The 20,117-nt window shown below is 36.5% G+C and overlaps 3 protein-coding genes across 4 annotated transcripts; 2 read left to right on the top strand and 1 right to left on the bottom strand.

The window, feature by feature from the left end:
• Nucleotides 1-1,151: 1,151 nt before the first annotated feature.
• On the bottom strand, nt 1,152-2,912 carry LOC141586124 (heavy metal-associated isoprenylated plant protein 39-like). Of its 2 annotated transcripts, none has more exons than XM_074407256.1 (3): nt 2,727-2,912; nt 2,242-2,317; nt 1,152-1,706 (listed from the first exon to the last, which is right to left on the bottom strand). In XM_074407256.1, exons 1-3 carry the CDS (start codon nt 2,730-2,732, stop codon nt 1,333-1,335), a joined length of 456 nt encoding a protein of 151 aa, XP_074263357.1. In that variant the 5' UTR covers nt 2,733-2,912; the 3' UTR covers nt 1,152-1,332. The 2 variants fall into 2 exon arrangements, with proteins under 2 accessions (XP_074263357.1, XP_074263356.1); XM_074407255.1 differs by having other exon boundaries at nt 2,242-2,320; nt 2,727-2,845.
• Nucleotides 2,913-6,587: 3,675 nt separating this feature from the next.
• On the top strand, nt 6,588-9,617 carry LOC141586123 (chlorophyll a-b binding protein CP26, chloroplastic). The gene is made up of 5 exons (XM_074407254.1): nt 6,588-7,235; nt 7,986-8,036; nt 8,158-8,278; nt 8,428-8,562; nt 9,228-9,617. The coding sequence occupies exons 1-5, from the start codon at nt 6,937-6,939 to the stop codon at nt 9,486-9,488; spliced, it is 867 nt and encodes a 288-aa protein (XP_074263355.1). The 5' UTR covers nt 6,588-6,936; the 3' UTR covers nt 9,489-9,617.
• A 1,254-nt stretch (nt 9,618-10,871) lies between these two features.
• On the top strand, nt 10,872-19,884 carry LOC141586121 (C-terminal binding protein AN). Its single transcript, XM_074407252.1, has 7 exons — nt 10,872-11,725; nt 15,400-15,562; nt 15,654-15,784; nt 16,458-17,216; nt 17,343-17,390; nt 17,806-17,919; nt 19,040-19,884. Exons 1-7 carry the CDS (start codon nt 11,108-11,110, stop codon nt 19,112-19,114), a joined length of 1,908 nt encoding a protein of 635 aa, XP_074263353.1. The 5' UTR covers nt 10,872-11,107; the 3' UTR covers nt 19,115-19,884.
• Nucleotides 19,885-20,117: the final 233 nt, after the last annotated feature.

Raw genomic sequence — 20,117 nt, 5'->3', positions numbered from 1 at the left:
ATCAATGCATGTGAAACAAACTAATAAAATAAAGAGATTATTACCACTTACATATGCTAGCCACTTGTTTAATATTTGCCTTAAATAGAAATAGATAACAAATGAATGATACACCTCGAAATAGAAATAGATAACAGTTCACCGGAACGGAGGGAGTAATTTTTTTTAATAATTTTTAGAGCATGTTGTTAGATTTTGTGTGTTTTATACAGATTTTATGTGAATTAATTTTTATGAATATCAAAGGTTATGCCTCTTTTTCTAACGTCATGAGCATGACAACCGTGGAACATTCTTCTTTTTCGCTAAATACTTTTTTCGTGTCAAATGAATCTGTAACACCCCACGGTAATTGAAGAGGTCCAGTGATAGGCTTAAATGACTAGTGCTTAAAGGGATTGGAAGTACTACTCATATCAACAAAGTGCACTTTCTTTTATGGTCTTCCATGCGAAAGAACTTCAAAGTTAAGCGTGCTTGGCTGGGAGTAGTCTTAGGATGGATGACCTCCTAGGAAGGTTTCCGGGATGCGCATGAGTGAGGACAAAATGCGCTATAAAGGTCTCGTGTTGATCTGTAGGCCATGTACACAGCCTTGTGAGCTATCATAAGCAACCGCTCCCGACCCGATTTGGGCCGGGGTGTTACAAATCACAAGGCCACAAAGGCAATATAATATTTTTCTTTGAAACCAAGGCAATATAATATTTTTCTTTGAAACCAAGGCAATATAATATTGGTTGGGAGGATTTGAACCTAAAACCTTATAAGGACAAACTTCTTGTTAGGCTCATCTTAGCGTGAGACGGTTTTATTGTTGGTTTTCGTTAAAGCCCAAACATACATTATCGGAGCTAATTAAGCCCATAATGGCACACAGATTGAGCTCAAATTGAATGGGCCAACTGTTGACGCATTAGTCCAAGGTAGTGAAATCATCGGCCCACCAAGCATTAATTTTCCCACACAATTTCATTACACTTGCTAAACCATAAATCCATAACACACTAGCACTCCAAAATCGAAAAATTAACCTTTTTTGCCGATTAAGGGGAGCTCGTCCCTGCTGTTTTTTTTTTTTTTTTTTTAAATTTTCAAGTTTACTTATTGCATTAGTTATTTACTTGTTGCCGCTAAAATTATTCGTCACGTCCTCATAACTACAGATCGTAGCTCCGCCACTGATTTAAACATCAAATATTGTTTATACAAATAGTACAAGCAATAAAAGGCATCTTCCGGTCCTCGAGGCGAAAATTCACCCAAAGGCCAAACCGACATCGATTAACGAGATAAATACTTCATGCAATCATACATCAATGTCACATTTGATCAACAAATAGTACAAGCATTAGGGTTCTCTTCCATGCTTTGGACATAATAAGTATTGGTCATTTGAGGGTAATATGCCCTATAAGCTTGAACAAGCTCCGGTACCACGTTGACCTTCTTCTCTTCCTCTTTTTTACCCTCGTCTTTCTCTTCCTCTTCCTTTTTCGCATCTTCCTTACCCGCCTCCTCTTTCTTTTCCTCTTCCTTTTTCGGCTCTTCCTTCTTCTCTGCCTCCGGCTCTATTGCAGGCCCTACGATTATTATGTCCGTTGTTGGCCAATTCTTTCGCAATTTACGCACTATGTTTACAGGATCCATTATGCCAATCACGGTTAATTGCGCCTGGTGCATGTCAATCGCGATAAAATCTATCCCTACATGTAGCAATAATAAAATTTAGTACCATTGACCTCCTATTTTATCACCGACGGGATTTGAACTCGGGTCATAAGCATCACTTCTCATGACTTTATCAGCTAAGCTAATTGACATCTGTGAACAACTTTTAACGTTAAAGGAAAAACTTACATATTAAGAGCGTACAAATTTGATGAATATCCATTTCGCTTCAATGTTTTCATCATAACTTATGTGTTAGTTTAAGGCGATATCATCAGGGGTGTCTAAGACCACGGGTAGCCACGGGCGGCGGAACCGGGCCTCCGCTTTTGACAACCCCAAATTTACAAGCTTTATTGATAACATTTAATACAGAGCTCGATATATAGCACATGTGCATTCATATTTGGGGCCTCATATTTTTATGGTGCACCGAGCCTCCAATTACTTTAAGACGCCTCTGGATATCATATTGTTATATTGTTTTAACGACTAATTTTCAATTTTTTTCTTGAAACAGGGCAAAAACAGATCGAAATTTTAAGAAAAAAAAGTACTCGTACGATGTACCTGGAATAGTAGAAACTGTCTTAAGAGCTTTTTGCTTGGCCTTTTCATCATGCACGTTCAATTTTAACACAACTTTCTGCTACAACAAAACAATTTGTAAATTGATTAGCTCACTTTAAAAAAAAAAAAAAAAAAATTACTCAAACTTGTTATTAAGGTCTTAACCATCAACTTAATTTGCGGTTAAGAAGGTCTGCTCACATCTTCAGGAGCGGAGCTAGAAATAAAATTTTGATGTAGCAAACTTTTTCTTGTAGTGCACGGAATGTTCAGAAATTTTCTGATACGTCCATGAATTTAATAACTATTTTTGCGGTTTGGGTTAGCGAGTGTTTCAAGGTTTTTACTAAAAAAAGAAAAGAAAATCATCTCTTAAAAAAGAAAAATACACTTTTAAGAGAAATAATCTTGAAAAGGAAATAAGGCAAAAAAAAGTGAATCAAAAATAGACATAGAATCAGAACACAAATGAATCAATCTTGTACCTTCATTGATCGTATATTTGTAGTAGTATGTACTGAGTTCGACGACGAGCGAATAAATAAATTTAATGAATGAAAAAAACAGAGGAAAAGATTGAGTTTTTACTAAATAGAGGAAAGTTAGAGAGGGAAGAACTAGAGAGCATATGAAAACAAATCATTTTTTTGTGATCTTTATTTTGCACCTTTGAGTGACATGTTTGGACTGCTATGAGCCTATGACGGAACAAAAACACGGTAATGTCATCCGTCTTTATCTTTTGATTAAAATATCGTTTATGAAAAATATAAAAGGTAAAGAAATGATTGAGACGGAGGAAATATTTGCCTTTTTAAATCGATTTTCTTAGTGTTATTAATAAGCGAAAACACATGAATTATACGGAGTTCATATTTTTTCATCTACCTAAATTATAACCCCAGAAAAACGTACATACTATCAACAACGACATTATCCTAGTATCTACAACATGTTTACATAAACATTATTGTAAAGATGGAATAGAATCATAATGTGGATTTATAATGTGCATTATAATTAATGTATATAAAGTATTATACAATTAACAATTCTTGTTTAAGACCATATCTCAAGTTCTCAAAATTAGACAACTCTCACACCCGATTTGAATAAAGGTGGTAGTAAAAGATGCACTTAATGTATTATACAACTGGTTGTATATACAACTTATTCAATGTAGTTGAGCTTTGTTACAAAGTTGTCGAGCTGTATTATCAAAATTATCGAGCTATGGTACAAAGTTATTGAGCTTAATAGAATAATTATTAAACTTCGTAAATTCGTAAGTAGCTCAACAGTTTTGTGTAAAAGCTCAACAACTTTGAGGCAGTTGTACAATATTATTATACAACTGATTGTAGAATAGCATTTGTGGTAAAATATGGCTGTGAGAGATCTTAAGTTAAGACGGTTTTAAGCAGATATGTGATGATTGAATCGGAGTGTCGCAATGATGCAATCGATTTGAACCCTATGATAACCGGGATAATGGACTAGTAGTTCCTGTTAATTGTGGAGTTGTTTTCATACTTTATATCTTATTATATCTTATAAATAATGCACAAGTGATTACTTGGATTCATTAAATTGATGCTTTCATTGTTGTTGTCCATGTTTTCTATTACGTTATCGTGTTCTTTACTTCTTTCTTTCTTCATATTGTTTTGGTGTTAGTTGTACTTATTTGTGGTGTATGAATTATTTTTGAAGATTAGTACGGAGTAACACATTTGATAGATCAAATTAGTTAAACGTAAATTGACAAGAAAGAGTTTGGGATTTTCTGATGTCTTATTACATTGTGCGAACGATACATATGTACTAGTACAATCCATACAACCCTAACACCGATTTTAGGAAACCGAATATTTACTGGACACAATTACCTAAAACACGACAACCATATATTACACATAATATTATATTTCCGTAACACCCCCACCCCTCAAGTTGGAGCGTAGGGATCAAGAACGTTCATCTTGGAAATCAAATACTCAAACTAACTTTTATTATATATACTCAAACACGACTACCATATTTTACACATAATATTATACTTCAACTAAGATATCATTCTGTAAACTACAAGAAAAAGTTTGCTACCTCGAAATTTCATTTCTGGCTCCGCTCCTACAGATGTGAACAGACCATCTTAACCGCAAATTAAGTTGATGGTTAAGGCCTTAATAACAAGTTTGAGTAATTTTGATTTTTTTGTTAAGTGAGCTAATCAACTTTACAAAGGAAACCAATGGGTACCACGTAGAAATCGAAAAAACAAGAGGGTATTATGTTGAAAATCCGTATTTTATTTTTACAACCTAATATTTTATATTCATAACTTACATATTTAAAATTAAATTAAATGTTACTTTTTACTTCTTTTTTTTTTTTTTTTTTTTTTATGACGAGGGGGTTGAGTCCCCCCGGGCCCATGCATTCCCGCACCACCACCACTTTTTACTTCTTTTATTTTGGGTCCGTCGTATGTTATAAGACAGTTCCATATATAGGATGCGATCGATTAATACTCGAATGCGATACAATCAATATGTGTGACCATTATGTGAGTATGGTGGTAATGAATTGCGAATCACCACTTGGAATGGGCACACTCGCCTTTTAGTCATGAATCACGAATTTGTCGTTGTAAATGTAAAATTACAAGAAATGTTTGAAGCATAAATTGTACATGAGTCGATCTCCCATATGATATTAACTCATATCATTGACTCTAAAATTAAATCAATAAAACATAAATATTTGGATTTATCTCAAGTACGACGAGGTTATCCCAATTCTAACTCACCGCATTGGCTGATAATCAAAAGTAGAGGCATTTTCTAATTTTTATTGTGAATTAGTTTCTTATAATGTAGATACATATAGTAATAGTGTGCTTACAATCAAAGTTTGATTTTCATATAAGAGCAAATGCTAAATATTATTCGTAGATTCGTACTCCCTCCGTCCCGGTCATTTGTTGTACTTTGGTTTTGACATAAAAACCAAGGAAAAGGGAGGGGGCCAATTACTAAATGGCAAGTGGAATAAATTGAGTTTGAATGATCAAATTACTCATCAAATTCATTCTTAAAATAGAAAGGACAACAAATGACTGAGACATCCCAAAATGAAAAAGGACAACGAATGATCGGGACAGAAGGAGTAGTTGTTATAACATTTGTCATTCGAACATTGTAGCGACTAGCGAATTTATTAACAAAGTTCTTGGTGAATTTACGAAGTTATGTACTCGAAACTGCAGTAAAGGACTCCAAAACTCGACATGGGCACAAATCTAGGTTGTCTAGGCCATCCTAGACCCGACCTTATGGGCGGGTTGGGTTAAGCGGGCTAGAATCGAGGTCAGGCCATGACCTGACACGTCGACAAGTTAGGACAGGATGGTCAATCTTTCGTTTCTCTTTTATCTTATTCATAAGTAGCTTACTTGGTATAGTGCCGAGCTAGGAACACTTGGGGATATTCAATTCTGGCCTGGTATAGACTAAGACCATCACAGCAAGCAGGTCATAACCTTGTTAGGTCACACTAATCACCACTTAACATAAAAATTAGGATGATCATTGGAGCAAAAAGGTCAATTGGTGATATTTACTAACTAAATTGACATTTTTCATGAACTCCTTCATGACCTAGTGGAATTGACTTGTCCTATTTTTATTGGATGAGAGCAAAAGTAATAGGATGAGAGAGAGTTTATTTAAGGAGAATATTAAATGATCAATGATTAGAAAAGTGGAAAATTTTGGGAACATGGAAAATAATTAAGAGTAAGGGCTTGCCTGAAATCCATGGAATTATTAAGGAGGTAAGTTTTATTGGGCGATAATTACTGGGGAAATTAATTAGTGGGTAATGAGTTCCTTGATGATATGTTTGGCATAAGAGTAATGATTACTGAGTAGATCTTTTACTCCTTTAATCATTACCCCGGGGGGGGGGGGGTGGGTGGGTAATGTATTACCTCTTCACAAGAGTAATAATTCCAGGAGGTGAATAATTACCTGCATACCAAACATGAGAAATACACCTCACACATTACTCCCCTATTCATTCCCCTCCTATCACCCTCAATCCAAGCAAGCCCTAAAGTATAATGGTGACCTAATTAATTAGCATGACCAATACTTGGTGATGGTCTAAATGCTTGTTAGGCCTACCCCGAAGGCAAGTCGAATCTACGATGAGGAAAATGGCCCGACGAGTAAGTTGGGCCGGTTTGGGAACGCCTCTAGCTAATCAATTATATAACCATATTTTCTTTTTGAGATCAATCATATATAAGTATTTTTTTTGCATATTACTGTATATCGTTTAAAATTGACACAAAGATAAAAAATAAAACTCATGATAAGGGATGTTATCCAAAACAAAGGGAGCACAATCCCTCAGCTATCCACAACAATCAGTATTGCCACGTCACACCTTCATTATCTGACATGTAATCACACCTGGCCAATCCCATAAACCCAATAGATTCCCATCTCAACCTTTCAACCAATCAAAACACTCCATTCTCCATCCCACGTGTCACTCCCATATCCACGTAATTTCCCATTTAGTCCACACTCCCCTTCACTTCCATCTCCAAAACAAAAAAAATACCATACTCACTCAATTATTTTATTAACATAAAATTACCACGAGTTTGAGAGGGGAAGCGCCATGGCTTCAATAGCGGCGTCAACGGCGGCGACTTGTTTCGGAAAGTCGGAAATATTGGGTAACCAATTGAAAAATGCCACGTCCTCGTCACCAAGTGGTGTTGTTGCTTCCCCTAGTAAGATAGTTGCTTTGTTTGGTAGTAAGAAGAAGGCAGCGCCAAAAGCGAAAGCGGTTGCGGTTGCTCCGGTTGATGATGAGTTGGCTAAATGGTACGGTCCAGACCGGAGGATTTTCTTGCCTGATGGTCTTTTGGACCGGTCGGAAATTCCTGAGTACCTCACTGGTGAAGTCCCCGGAGAGTATGACTTCTATTATTTCTCTCTTTTTTTAACATTCGTTTATTATTTCATGCATATTATCCGTTTATTGGCGTAGCTAGAATCGATAGAGTTTGTTGTTAATTTTTATGTAACCATTTTAATGTAACCTAATTTTATTTTATTTTTTATAATTATTATGAGTCTAAAAAAGATGAAAAATTTCAAATTAACTACAAGTATAAAAAAAGGTCTATTGTCGGAAAATTTTATTTGATATAATTTTTTTTGATATTGAAGAAGCCATGAAGCGAGTTAGTGAGATTCGAACTTGTGGTTTATTATCCTCATACATCTGCTTTAACCACCAACTAGTTTTACTCCCGTGCATTGTCGGTTTTAAATTATCATATACTGACTTGTGTGAATATAATTATATTAAATTAAAAAATATGAATTGAAATTAAATTAGAGAATTGACATTGAATTAAATTGAAATAATAATGAATTAAATAAATTACCTAAACACTTGTATAGAATTTTTTGGAAATTTTAATTAATTGTTCTTAAGATCATGGGTAGGTCCCACATTAGAAAAATTACTTTTTTACCCTTAAAATGAGTAGCCAATCATAATTTTTCAAAAAAATTGGCTTTTATACTATGTAGATAGACCGGAGGTTTTCATGTGGATCCGTTATGTAGATTTGTTAATCGTATGCAATACCTTCGTCTTAACAATTATTCAACTAAACATTTCTTAATTTATGATTACCGTTGTTAATATTGCAGCTATGGTTATGATCCTTTTGGTCTTGGCAAAAAGCCAGAGAACTTGGCCAAGTAAGTTCTATAAACCCTATTATTGATCTAACAACAATTATTTCCATAAAATTGATTTAAATTATAAAATGAAGGCATCTTATAGCACTGTACATGATAACATGAATAATGTAAATTTCAGATATCGTGCATTCGAGCTTATCCATGCTCGATGGGCAATGCTTGGAGCAGCCGGGTTCATTATCCCCGAAGCTTTCAACAAATTCGGAGCCAACTGTGGCCCTGAAGCCGTTTGGTTCAAGGTTTATAATACTCACTTCATCCTGTTTATATATCGCCATCATTCAATTAAGACCGGCTCATTGATTATATAAAGGAGTCGGAAATTTAATCTTTGGCGTTATCATTTCGTGTGAAATATATAATTGACATAAAGATTATTGATGTGTAGACTGGTGCATTGCTGTTGGACGGAAACACATTAAACTACTTTGGCAAGCCCATTCCGATTAACCTGATTTTAGCTGTCGTTGCCGAGGTCGTCCTTGTTGGTGGCGCTGAGTACTACAGAATCACCAATGGTTTGGTATGACTACCTTTCTCTTCTAATTAATCTTTGAATTGGTTCATTATTATTGAGTAATATTGCCTTGCTTAGGATATTAAATTTTGTTTATGCAATTGGTCTCCTTTGAAACAGCGATATCCGTATATAGTGTAAAATGAGTCAAATACTAGTATTTTTTGTCTCATTTATCTATTTGACCTGTTTTATTGTTCAAGAAGGGTATTTCCATCATAAACAAGAATTCGTGTTGTTCATGATATCGAATTGCAAGAGTACTAGTATAAAAATACTTTAGAGGTTATAATTAACAATCACATTTCGAACCAATCTCGACTCGACACTAGATCGAGATGGTCAACTTCGTTCTCAAAATAAGAAACCGATAATAGTGACCATATATACATACCTAAATGAGATTTCACAAATTTATCATAGAATGTAATCTAATTGCAAGAGTATTAATCTCGACCTGGCTCTAGATCGAGATGGTCTTGCATACTTATTAAATGACATTTTACAAATACTTGTATAAGGCGGTTTTGTACAAATTGATCGTATAACGGGATCTTTTAGTACCGCTTTGACGCACTAGCTAATAGAGTTGTGTTTGAATCCGTTTTACAACTATAATACTGTAAAACCGCCTTATACAAGACGAACTGATGACATTTTGAATGTTGCAGGACTTTGAAGACAAGCTACACCCAGGAGGGCCATTTGACCCATTAGGGTTAGCAAATGATCCAGACCAAGCAGCAATATTAAAGGTGAAGGAAATCAAGAATGGAAGACTAGCAATGTTTTCAATGTTGGGATTTTTCATACAAGCATATGTAACAGGACAAGGTCCAGTTGAAAACTTAGCTGCTCATCTAAGTGATCCTTTTGGCAACAACTTGCTTACTGTTATTGCTGGAACTGCTGAGAGAGCTCCTACTCTTTAATTCTGTTCATCCCTTTTTCTTTTGTACCTCCTGACACTTGTCATTTTGTACATTTTCTTTGTTTTCTTAAGGGCATTTGATAATGTTGATGCTTAAAACATCTATAATGAAACAGACCCATGTTTATCATCCTAATTTGCATGGATTTTCTTGGTATTATGGTGTATTTATGATTATCATGAGTTAAATAACCGCGTAATGTACTTGTATGTCGTATAACGATTTTACATGAAAGTCTTTCCGGCATTTAATTAGTATACTCCATTTCTCTAGTTTTTTCATTTAGAAGAGGCCAATTTAGTACATGATGAAAAGTTGTAAATCCAATGCCCCGAAAACCTAAAGGTTCATATACAATAAATCGTGGGTTATAATTAGGATTATACATATGCGGAAATTGAGTTGGCGTCACCGGATGAGACCCAATCTCGATGCCACCTTCTCACATGCAATAAGTGGAGACCTCTTCAATAAAGGATACATGTGAGAGGGTGACACACAATCTCGGCGCCACCCGGTGGCACCCTATCATTATCTATCTATATATGCAACTTTCCTCTGATCTCATGCAAAAATATGCAGGTAAAGTAATATAAAACGAAGAAGGGATTTACAGTTCCATATTATTGTCCAAAAAACAAGTAGTGGAATAGTCGATCAAATATGATGCTAGGAGAGGTAGAAAATTTGGACGGGAGCGACTAATGAAATAGAAAAAGTTAAATAAAAAAACGGAAATTTCAACTAAAAGCTTTAACATTTTCAAGGTCCGGCAATTACCTAACTACGCTACTGCCTAGAACCTTAATTATAGGACTTCGTCACATGAGGAAGGCTGACCACAACCATTAACCTTCGTTCAATTTATGATAAAAGGTTTCCATCATAATTCATAAGTGTTACGTCAAAACTAATAGTCTTCAAGCACGATCTATTCCCGCAATTTAAATCATTTGTTTACATTTTGTATTTTTTATAAGAAACATTTTAATAAAGGATAAACAAATAATTGAGACAAGCAAATATCTTACAATAATTAGCTCATATAATCATTTAATAAAACTTAGTTAAATTCAACTCGAATATAAATGGATCAATCATTAACCTGACTCGAATCGCTACCACCTAAATTGAATAAATGATCCGATCTAATCCAAAGTGAAACATAGAGCAATTGGTCTCCCTTGTGACGGGTTACTATTTGTGGCGGATATTTTGTGAGATAAAATGGTAACAAAATGGGTTAGTGGAGAAAGGGGACCACATGAATAGTGTTGCAGAGAGAGAAAAAAAAGTGCGTTGTGAGGTAAAATGGTATCAGATCCGCGAGCATGCTCGCGACGGATATGTAAATGCCTTTCGATGAGAATTTGTGAACATAGAGAGACCCGTTAGTTGTTACGAACATCAATCACACCAAAGTAGTTTCCGTGACTCCCTCCTTTAAACCAACCAAAAAATCTCACTACTACTCCTAACTCCCCCACCACTCACTCTCACACTTCCCAACATTCAAACTCAAACTCTCAAATCCACAACCACGGTAATAACACAAATAACCACCACCTTCACCGGTGGTTCCGTTTTACCACCTCGAAAACCACCGCAGTAAAAAAAAAATGACCACAAAATCCTCATCCTCTACATCTCACTCCCACCGCAAACCACCACCACCACCCTCACCACCGTTACCGACACCGTCACCGCTCCCAATCGTCGTAACCCTAAACTGCATCGAAGACAACACGCTCGAACAATCAACCCTAACCGGCCTCGCAACGGTCGAAAACATTGGCTTAAACCGGCTCGCATCCGGTCGAATCGAATCCGCGGCGGCGGTTTTACTCCACTCACTCGCGTTTCTTCCACGCGCCGCTCAACGTCGGTTACGTCCATGGCAACTTATCTTATGTCTCGGATCATCTGACCGCGCTGTCGATTCCGCTTTAGCTGCGGATTTAGGGTTGAAACTTGTTCATGTTGATGTTTCACGCGCGGAAGAGATTGCGGATACTGTTATGGCGTTGATTTTAGGGCTTTTGAGAAGGACGCATTTGTTGTCGAGGCATTCGTTGTCGTCTTCGGGTTGGTTAGGTTCGGTTCAACCGCTTTGTAGAGGGATGAGACGGTGTCGTGGTCTTGTGCTTGGGATTGTTGGTAGATCTGCTTCTGCGAAATGTTTGGCGTTGAGGAGCTTGTCGTTTAAGATGAATGTGCTTTATTTTGATGTTTCTCAGGTATTTTTTCGAGTGTTTATCGCCTTTTTTGATTCCGTCTCAATTGTTTGTTTACCTTTTCTATTCTTCGTGTTTATAGAAGAATTGTGAAGAAGTAGTAGTGGAGTACGACATTTTTGAAATACGAAAAAAACTTGTGAATTAGACTGATTAAGTTGATTTTGGAGCAATTGGAGTATAATTCAGTCTAAGAGCTAGTCGTTTATGATGAATGTGCAATTAGAGGATAATTTTCGAGTGTTTTTCTTGATTCCGATGCCTCTTTTAGTAGTTGTGAGGAGTATTTTAATCAAAGATGAACAAATGAATGAAATTAAGGGAGTACTTTCGTACTTGTAGAAGAATTGTGATGTAGAAGTTGAGCACGGTGTTTGAAAATAAGAAAGGAAATAGTGAATTAGACTGATTAAGTGTTGATGTTGGAGCGATTAGAGTAAAATGTTAAGCTGTAATTTGGTATAGGAGCTTGTCGTTTTGTTAGGCGCTAGATCTTGTCGTGTTTGTAAATACGAAAGAAATTGTGAGTTGGAGAGAGTAGTTGATTTTGGAGCAACTAGAGTAAAATGTAAGCTATCGGTCTTCGGGTTGGTTAGGTTCTTTTCAACCGCTTTGTAGGGGGATGAGACGGTGTCGTGGTCTTGTACTTGGGATTGTTGGTAGATCTGCTTCTGCGAAATGTTTGGCGTTGAGGAGCTTGTCGTTTAAGATGAATGTGCTTTATTTTGATGTTTCTCAGGTACTTTTTCCAGTGTTTTTCGGCTTTTTTGATTCCGTCTCAATCGTTTGTTTATTTCTTATTCTTTGTGTTATTAGAAGAATTGTAATACGATATTTTTGAAATACGAAAGAAACTTGTGAATTAGAGCGATTAGTAGTTGATTACTTGATTGTGGAGCAATTAGAGTAAAATGTTGCGCTATCATTCAATTCGGTCTACGAGCTTGTGAATTAGAGGGATTAGTAGTTGATTGTGGAGCAATTAGAGTAAAATGTTGCGCTATAATTCGGTCTACGAGCTTATGAATTAGGGAGATTAAGTTGATTTTGGTGCAAGTAGTGTGAAATTCGGTCTAGGAGCTTGTCCTTTAAGATGAATGTGCTTTATTTTGATGTTTATCAGGTACTTTTCGAGTGTTTTTATTGATTACGATACCTTTTTATTCGTTGAGGATTATTTTAATGAAAGGTAAACAAATGAATGAAATTAAGGGAGTACTTTCGTATTTATAGAAGAATTGTGAAGCAGAAGTTGAGTATGGATATTTGAAAATAGGAAAGGAAGTTGTGAATTAGGGTGATTAAGTGTTGGTTTTGGAGCAGTTAGAGTAAAATGTTATACTATAATTCTGTTTAGGAGCTTGTCTTTTAAGAGGAATGTGCTTTATTTTGATGTTCATCAGGTAATTTTTGTTGTGTATTTTGTCGATTTTGAAGCCCTGTTTGATTGAATGTACAATTAACAAATTACCTCCAACTTTCTTGTTTATATAAGAATTAAGCTAGTTTAAGATCAATGTTCTTTATTTTGAGACTCATCAGGTACTCTTTTGAGTGTTGTTCGTGGATTTTGATTCCATTACCTTCTACTTGATTATTTATAGATAGATAGAAGAAATGAAGAATTATGCCATAGCCCGTAGGAGTTGAATATGAATACGTGTTTCTTGTTTAGAATTTTAAGATACGAAAAGAATTGCGAGTTAGATAGAGTAGTTGATTTTGGAGCAACTAGAGTAAAATGTAAGCTATAAGTTGGCTAGGAGTTTGCTGTTTAAAATCAATGTGCTTCATTTTGATGGTCATCAGGTACTCTTTGCTAAGTTTCTTCGTCGAATTTGATTTCGTGTTAAACTATAATTTACTCCCTCGGTTCGTATTTATAGAAGAACTATGGTGTGGAAGTTGAATACGGTACTTGTCTGCACGGTTAAAACAGGGAAGGAATTTGTGAATTAGAGAGAGAAGCTGATTTCGGATCAATTAGAGTAAAATGTGAAGCTATTAGTTTATACGAATATATATGATGCTTATATGTTTAGAGTACAGAATAACTCCAGGTTTTGGTAAGAACTAGGAATTGAACATTCATACTTGCAAAACATTATATGTTTAGACTTTAGATTATGGAAGCTATTAAACTCGTTTTAAAGCAATTAGAGCTAAATGCGAAGCTATGATGCTGATGATTCATGAAGTCTGCATTTTGTCAGCTTTTGGTGAATGCTTTGCTAGTTTGTTTATTATGTTTCAGCCAAAGCACTTGCGAGTCAAATGTTGGATTCAGTGTCTTGTTTTGATGTTCTGGAGGGTTTGTATTTAGTCATGATTTTGCCTATCGGGTGTTATTTTAGTGGAGCAGAACGTGATATAAAATGTTCTGTTTGATGATCATCAGATACTGAATTTGGTTGCCTCTCAGTTGAGTTGTTGATAGTTTTTTGTCTCATGTTCTGAACAGGGAGCAAAAAATAGCTGATTGTGAAGCTTTACTGTTTAATTTCTCTCATGTGATTGGTTTTCAAGTTCATTGTATCGTAGTTCCAGTAGTGTTTTTGTTGTACTCATGTTCAGACTTCAGTGTATAGTTAATTTGTTACTCCCTCCAGCTCTTCGGAATTGCTCCATTTGCTTTTGCACAAATATTTAAGAGGGTAAATGGGTGTGAGTGAGTGAGTGACGGGTTCTCACCACTTAAAAAATGAATCCTAGCCACACAAAATATGCTCAAATTAGAAATCCATTAACAGGCCAAATGTAGAAACGGGGCAATTCCTAAGAATTTGGAGAGTAACATTTTTTTTTTGTTCGAAACATATCTGTGCATTTATAAAAGAATTGTGTCAGTCCAGCGGTAATCTGAGGGATCGTATGCAGTTATTTCAGTTTGGACTTTTTCTTTCAGTTTCTTTTGAAGTTGATACAGATAGCCTGAGTGTGAGTGAAAAGTTGATCAAATTCTGTCTAGATGAGAGTGGATGAGATGTCACTAGCATTTAGGAGTGGAAGAGATGTAGACTGAGGAGTGGAAGATTTGTGGAGTGCAACTTGTTATGGATGAGGATGGTGACTTTAGAAGTCTCCACTATCTTTCTGGTAGCTTGTAATATAGTTGAAACACAAAAACTCCGGAGAGACGGTCTCTCAATAGCGCTATTGAGAGACCTCTCACATGATGGGGTGAGGGACCCACTGAATTTCTTTTTTTCCTATTATGTCTCCCACTAAATTAGTGGGAGACGGTCTCTCATGAGACCTACTGTAAGTCCAGCAGAAGTGACACAATGTCCGAGAGTATCAGTTAATGCGATCCATGGATCAGGGACAGTTGGCATTGGGACACAGGATCGGTAAAAATTGGACATATTGGGTTGTTTGGATTTTACAATTTCGAAACTGGTTCTTTGTGTTTCCATCACATTTTAGTAGAATTCATCTTTTCATGTTGTACATCAGTACATGTCTGATGTGGCACTACAAACTTTATATGCTCTAGTCTTTTTGAAACTAGTGGTTTTTGTGCTTTATGTGGTATGTTTTGGGATTAGTCCTTGCAGAACCTTTTTGATCTTCTCCCTGGGATTGTATTTGGGGAAGCCTTATCTTTATGTTTCTTATTTTAGCGGATGATGGAATTTATATCTTGGTAATAATGATTGTTCTCTTTTTTCTGACAGGAACAAATGAGCAGATCCTCGGCAACATTCCCTCCTGCTGCTAGGAGAATGGAGACGCTTAACGATTTAATGGCCGCTAGTGATGTGATCTCTCTACATTGTGCTTTGACTGATGAGACTGTCCAGATCATAAATTCTGAATGCTTGCAGCATATAAAGCCAGGTATCTTTTATTTAACCATCTATGAATTAGTTAGCAAATGATTGCCGTTGCCTTTTGTTTTTTCAAGATCGTAGCATCGCCATTCCTGCAGGGGCATATTTGGTTAACACTGGAAGCAGTCAGCTATTAGATGATTGTGCTGTGAAACAGCTCTTAATTGATGGCATCCTTGCTGGCTGTGCATTGGATGGTGCCGAGGGTCCACAATGGATGGAAGCTTGGGTATGTTGGCAAGTGTTGAATATTATTATTTCTCGGTGATATTTTGGGTCTTTCTCCTCTCTTTGACATCAAATAATAGTAGTCTTGTGGATCATCCAGAAATAGTTTTTATGTGTTGAGGCATGGTCGTGTACATCTCAGTATCATGCCACCTCCCCCCTCATTTCATATAGGCGGTTCGGGAGGTTTTGAGACACTTGAGGTGTTGTTACACTATTTGCCATATGATAATAGGATAATAATATGATAGGCTGACTGGTTCTTTCTTGTTTCTTGCTCCGTGGTGTTCCAACTTCCAATGGGATATGGCGATTATGGATGAGGATGTGACTATCCATTCCATATGTATACATCTGCGGTCTGCCAGGTGTGATCATCCTGGGATCTATGCTTGATAGTTGGGCCATATGTGACTGAGCCGCCTAATATCATCGGCGTAGCCATAGCTACGCATGAATGGCATACTCATGATGCAATAATTAGCTGGGGATATATTATTATTTAATGAAACACTCCATATTGGCCTATGAGTGAATTTGCTATATGCTGCTTAGCTGCTCATTGAATTGCTGTGTCAGCATGTAAGGTCATCTGTAGAGTCAAATAGCTAGGTTATTTTGAAGCAACATTGACATACTGACTGAATCACTAACTCGTCATGAGGTTGCTTCAGGTCAGGGAGATGCCGAATGTTCTCGTGCTTCCACGAAGTGCAGATTATAGTGAAGAAGTGTGGATGGAGATAAGAGAGAAGGCAATTTCTATATTGCAAACGTACTTCCTGGATGGAGTTGTTCCAATTGATGCCGTATCAGATGAGGAGGAAGAAAGTGATATAACCAATGAAAATGAGTATTCTGATCGACAAAGAATGATACAGAGTCCAGTTGTTGAGCAGCTGGCAATTGAGAGTTCTGCTCCTGAAAGTTCTCAGAGAAAAGGGCCTGGACAATTAGATTCTCCTAGTAATCATGTAGATAATTCTGCTAAATCTGAAGGGAAGAGAAGTCGATCAAGTAAGAAGGCAAAAAAAAGACATGCTCGCCAGAAGTCCCAACAGAAACTAGAGGATGCCTTGGACAGAGAGAGTACTTCACAACAGGAAGATGACACTGCTATGAGTGGCACTGAGCAGATTCGAAGTCCTGGTTCACGTGGAGCTTCTCCTGAGGGGTCAAGAAGTAGAAAAACACCCAAGGAACTGGTGCAAGAATCGTCATCTGACGTGTTACAGAAATCAGGCAAGAGTGTTAATAGAAAGTCACTGGAGCTGCTCAGAGATGGTTGTATTATAGCTTTACATGCTAGGGAGCATTGTTTATTGCATGTTTCAAGACAAAGGGTAAAAGGCGGTGGTTGGTTCCTTGACACTATATCTGATGTAACCAAAAGAGATCCTGCTGCTCAGTTTCTCGTTGTTTTTGAAAGCAAGGTTTGTTCAGATTGTTGAAGCTTTCTTCCGTATCAAATTTTTTATTGATTGTAGCTCTTTGCAGTGAAACTTTTATTTTGTGTCCTGTAATCGTGTTAATGAGATTATCATGTCTGCATTTTCCAGGGCACAATTGGTTTGCGATCTCTTGCAGCAGGTGGAAAGTTTTTGCAGGTTAGTTCAGTGTTCCTTCACTCTATCAGATTCTCTGTTCAGGACTGTGTTCTGATCTGCCAGTTTGATTGGTTTTTGTGAGTTGCTTAAAGAATTTGAGGTAGCTTGTCAGCTCCCAGGCTATTTGCGATGACTTCCTGGCCGTTGATTATGTTGCTTGCTTTTGCCCATTTTTTTCTTTCTTACTAGTGTTGCATCTTGCTCGCTTATTTTCCCCTTAATTGGTAATAATGATTGTAAAATGTTTCACTTAGATTAGTTATTATAGCTGGAAGGCTTAGGATGGGTGAATATGATTAGAAGGTTGGGAGCTTTCCTGGCTACTTCGTTCACAAATGGATCTTTTTTTAGTGGTTGGTTGTCATCTTATTTTGCCTTTTGAATTTCTTATTTTCTTTTTCTTTCCATGTTGCAGATAAATAGAAAGATGGAATTTGTGTTCGCCAGTCACAGCTTCGACGTATGGGAGGGTTGGTCACTAGAAGGTCCGATGGAGGAGTGCAGACTGGTCAATTGTAGAAATACTCAGGTAATTGCCCCCTTCTTTTTCTAATTTTAAATATCTGAGTTTTCTTGAGAGATAGATAACTTACGCCTTGTTAGGTTTGTTCTGATAGTGTAAGAATAAGTAATTGCTTGCCGTATGTTTTGGTCAATGTGCAAATTAGCCCCATATGTTTTGGTCAATGTGCAAATAGACCCAATTACAATATTCCGACAATATTTCACTGGAAAACTACCAAATTTCATGACGGAGCATTTATCAAAACTTTAAAAGTAGCAGTTGGATTGAAGAAACTTACCATTTACCCGTATCATAGTATAAGTTTTTATGATTTATCTTAATCAATGTGTGCATTGATAAATATTTTTTGTAAACTTCTTTCAACAGCAAAGTTGGAATTCATTAACTGTTGAGCAATGAATTAAATTGATTTTGTCATGCGGATTGTTCCTAATACTGGAGATTTTTGGCGTGTGATCTTTATTATACTACCACAGTTCATTATGTAATATGATTGATTATTTTGTTATACAACCACAGTTTTCGTATACACTTTCCTTTAATGGCTTTAATTTGTGTGAAACTAGAATGTTAGAAAAAGAGTGAGGTTAGTAAGAGGTGAAGTTGAAGAACAATAAAGGATTGGGGAATATCTGTTGAATAATCGCAGATATTTATTTTGACATTCGATTTTTCGGTTTGGTTGCATTTAAGAACTTTTCCGGCATTAGATTTGGTAATTTTCCAGTGAAAGGTTATCGGAATATTGTAATTGGGACTATTTGGGTTTATTTGCACATTGGTCAAAACATATGGGACTAATTTGCACATATTGGAACTTAAGGGGGCAATTTGCACATACTAACAAACATATGGGGCTAATTTGCTACTTTCCCCCTTTTAATGGTAACGAACCATATATTCTTGTTTTTGTAATCTGGAAACTCTAAAGCCTAAACTCTTGTTTGACTGTTCTTTAAAGCCTGCTCCTGCAATTCCCTCTCACATTGGATGTAATTTAGTTGCCTTTAAGTTATATATCGATCGTTTTAGGCTGCTCTAGCTCCCAATTTGATGATTTATTTAACCATTCGACTTAGTTGGAGATTTAAATCATCTCACATTTTTCGGTCAACATTTGTAGGCGGCTCTAGATGTACGAATTGAGGTGCTGGCTACTGTAGGAGAGGATGATGGAATTCTACGTTGGCTTGATTGATGGTAAACCAGTCACATTGGTTGCATGCAATTTACCACTCTATTTTTCACATTTCTCATTTCAACACGGCCTTTACCTCAAATTTCTTCAGTGTTGTGCTGTGGTATTTGGCTGTACCTCGGAATTATTTCTGTATTAGTAATTGAGTGTGGGCAGGGAATTTCGGAGTAATATTGAAGGAAATGGGCTCAACATCATCTCAGTCAGATTCCTGCGACAGGTCTTAGATGTTCACAGGAATATTGAGCCTAGTTTCACCTTCAGTTCTATTTGACGGGGTTTTTTTTTTGTTCGATTCAAAAAAGGGGTTCAAATGCCAGCGACCTCCAGCAAAAGACACAAAACAAGTCTCAGCCAAAAACCAAATTTCTAATCATCAATTACAAAAGCGCTTCCAAAAAAGAAACAAAAATATCAGCTCGACCTTCATCCCGGTGCCCAATGAACTTCCTTGATGCAACTCGATTCCATCCATCTTCCATTTTTCGATTTCTAACCAGTTTCCGCTCTAGTCTTCAATTGAAAAAAATTAACCCATCTTTCCACCCTTTGCGTCAAAGCGCAACTTTCATAAGTATTTTCTTCACCGGTAATCCCCTATCAGTGTAACTCCCTTTGAAGACAATGGTGCCATTATTGCTCAAGCGCCACATATTGCCGGTTATCCTCTTGGTTGTCTTAGTCATCTTGTTAAAATAGTGATGTGAAAAATTTTGGTCGTGTTGGTCGTAGTTATTAAACTATGATTCTTATGGTTTTCGGGTTGATCTTAAGCTTGTCCGTGTTGAAGCCATAATCTGTTTATTTACCCCTGTTCTCTATTGCAACTTTGGGCATCTGTGGCCACTCTATAATTCGGAAGTCGAAAGTTGAAACTAGAGTACTTTGAAAACGTATATGCGGAAGATTAACATGATTGTTTCAGTAAATATTGATAAAAATGAGTTCATATTTTCATTTCCAATAAAAAATCATACTGTACATTCGTGGCGAATTTATATTA

Source organism: Silene latifolia, chromosome 6 (genome assembly GCF_048544455.1).
Source record: "Silene latifolia isolate original U9 population chromosome 6, ASM4854445v1, whole genome shotgun sequence".
Taxonomy (NCBI): Eukaryota; Viridiplantae; Streptophyta; class Magnoliopsida; order Caryophyllales; family Caryophyllaceae; genus Silene; species Silene latifolia.
This window is presented reverse-complemented; position numbering and strand designations above follow the sequence as displayed.

Excerpts from the sequence above, each read along its gene's own strand:
- LOC141586124 (XM_074407255.1), bottom strand. Across the intron at positions 1,707-2,241 it reads GACAGTTTCTACTATTCCAG|GGATAGATTTTATCGCGATT; the intron begins GTACATCGTACG and ends TGCTACATGTAG.
- LOC141586123 (XM_074407254.1), top strand. The coding sequence starts at position 6,937 with ATGGCTTCAATAGCGGCGTCAACGGCGGCGACTTGTTTCGGAAAGTCG. Across the intron at positions 7,236-7,985 it reads ACTGGTGAAGTCCCCGGAGA|CTATGGTTATGATCCTTTTG; the intron begins GTATGACTTCTA and ends TTAATATTGCAG. Across the intron at positions 8,563-9,227 it reads ACAGAATCACCAATGGTTTG|GACTTTGAAGACAAGCTACA; the intron begins GTATGACTACCT and ends TGAATGTTGCAG.
- LOC141586121 (XM_074407252.1), top strand. The coding sequence starts at position 11,108 with ATGACCACAAAATCCTCATCCTCTACATCTCACTCCCACCGCAAACCA. Across the intron at positions 17,391-17,805 it reads CAGGTGGAAAGTTTTTGCAG|ATAAATAGAAAGATGGAATT; the intron begins GTTAGTTCAGTG and ends TCCATGTTGCAG. Across the intron at positions 17,920-19,039 it reads TCAATTGTAGAAATACTCAG|GCGGCTCTAGATGTACGAAT; the intron begins GTAATTGCCCCC and ends CAACATTTGTAG.